This window comes from Lycium ferocissimum, chromosome 4 (assembly GCF_029784015.1).
Source record: "Lycium ferocissimum isolate CSIRO_LF1 chromosome 4, AGI_CSIRO_Lferr_CH_V1, whole genome shotgun sequence".
In the NCBI taxonomy this organism is placed as follows: Eukaryota; Viridiplantae; Streptophyta; class Magnoliopsida; order Solanales; family Solanaceae; genus Lycium; species Lycium ferocissimum.
In genome coordinates this window covers 60,801,173-60,803,330 of record NC_081345.1, presented here as the reverse complement: position 1 = coordinate 60,803,330, position 2,158 = coordinate 60,801,173, and the positions used below count along the sequence as shown (strand labels likewise).

At 40.3% G+C, this 2,158-nt stretch overlaps 1 protein-coding gene across 1 annotated transcript; it reads left to right on the top strand.

The window, feature by feature from the left end:
• Nucleotides 1-1,090: 1,090 nt before the first annotated feature.
• Nucleotides 1,091-1,667, top strand: LOC132054247 (uncharacterized). Its single transcript, XM_059446290.1, has 2 exons — nucleotides 1,091-1,303; nucleotides 1,413-1,667. Exons 1-2 carry the CDS (start codon nucleotides 1,091-1,093, stop codon nucleotides 1,665-1,667), a joined length of 468 nt encoding a protein of 155 aa, XP_059302273.1.
• Nucleotides 1,668-2,158: the final 491 nt, after the last annotated feature.

Below are 2,158 nucleotides of genomic sequence, written 5' to 3'. Positions count from 1 at the left end.
ACCATAAAAGCCTTCAATATATATTCAAGCAAAAGGAACTGAATTTGAGACAACGAAGGTGGCTCGAATTGCTAAAGGATTACGATGCTGAGAGTTTGTATCACCCTGGCAAAGCTAATGTTGTTGCTGATGCTTTAAGTAGGAAGTCAATGGGTAGCCTATTGTATGTGCCAGTGGAAAAGTTGGAAATGACTACAGAGCTTTATTGCTTGGCAAAGTTAGGAGTTCGCCTGCTGGATTCAGAAGACACTGGATTACTTTACAAAATATATCCCAATCGACTCTTGCCTCGGATGTAAAGACTCAACATAATGAAGATCCGATTTTATCTAGCATTAAGGAAGGAGTGCAACAAAATCGGATCTAAGCCTTTGAACTGGATTCAAATGGGATTCTCAAATATCGAGGCCGTTTGTGCGTTCCAAATGTAACCGAACTTCGAGACAGGATCATGTCAGAATTTCATTACTCCCGGTATTCAATCCATCCCGGATCCACCAAGATGTATCATGATCTCAAGGGCTTTTATTGGTGGGATGGTATGAAGAAAGATATTGCTAACTTCGTAGCTCAATGCCCCACTTGCCACCAGGTAAAGATCGAACATTAGATACCCAGTGGCTTATTACAAGAAATGGAGATCCCATCGTGGAAGTGGGAAGCGATCAATATGGATTTTATCACGGGATTGCCCCGTTCTCGTAGCAAATTTGATTCTATTTGGGTAATCGTTAATAGGTTAACTAAATTATCCCATTTCTTGCCAGTTAGAACTACCTATGCCGCTGAAGACTATGCTAAGCTGTATCTTAAAGAGATTGTGCGCCTTCATGGCATTTCGGTGTCAATTATTTCGGACAGAGACGCTCAATTTTCGGCAAAGTTCTATAAATCTTTTCAGGAAAGCCTTGGGACTCGAGTAAATCTTAGTATGGCTTTCCATCCGCAGTCAGACGGGCAGGCTGAGCGGACTATTCAGACTTTGAAAGATATGTTATGAGCCTGTGTACTGGATTTCCAAGGAAGTTGGGATGATCATTTTCCTATGATAGAGTTTTCTTATAATAATAGCTATCATGCCAGTATCAAAATGGATCCGTATGAGGATTTATATGGCAGGAAGTGTAGGTCTCCTGCCGGATGGTTTGGAGTCAGGGAAGCAAACGTATTTGGGCCAGACCTTGTTCATCAGGCCATTGAAAAGACAAAGCTTATTCAGGAACGGTTACGCACAGCTCAGAGCCGCCATAAATCTTATGCGGATGTACGACGACGAGAATTGGAGTTTCAAGTAGGTGATTGGGTATTTCTGAAAATATCACCTATGAAGGGCGTGATGCGATTTGGTACGAAAGGAAAAGCTCAGTCCCCAGTATATCGGACCTTATAGGATCGTCTAAAAGGTAGGCTAGGTAGCTTATGAATTAGAGCTGCCATCAGAATTGCAAACGGTTCATCCAGTTTTTCTTGTGTCCATGCTGAGGAAATGTATTGGAGATCCCTCCAGAATCGTACATGTTGATGATATACAAGTTACAGAAAATCTGACATACGAGGAAGAACCAATTGTTATTCTCGATCGACAAGTTCGCAGACTCAGAAACAAAGAGGTGGCTTCAGTAAAGGTTCTATGGAGGAGTAAATATAGGGAAGAGATAACGTGGTAACCTGAAGTAGAAATGAAGTCCAAGTATCCCATTTATTCCCTGCCACAGATGACACTATTTTGGAGCAATTCTTGCAAGATTCTGCTTTACCCGCGATTCAGTTACAAGGTAAAAGTCATATTTAACCCCTTGAGAGTTAATGTGATGGGAAATATCATTCTAATTAGTGCATGTTATGTGTCGTCGAGTACAGTATCTACAAGACATATAAATTGGAATTGTGATAAGCAGCAAATTAGCAGTGCTCCAATTGTAAAAGATACTTTACTAAAGTTCCGTAAAATTTGAAATGTATGATTATCCCTTAAGTATTCCAACATTCGAGGATGAATGTTTTTAAAGGGGGGGGGGGGAGAATTTGACACCCCGTAGTTTGGTACATTGAAATTCGTAGGTGTTGGCTGTTTTAAGTATGTACATTGGAGTTATCTCCAAGGATACATGATATTAGATACACTTATTTTATGTTTATGAGGTTTAAGTTCATATAA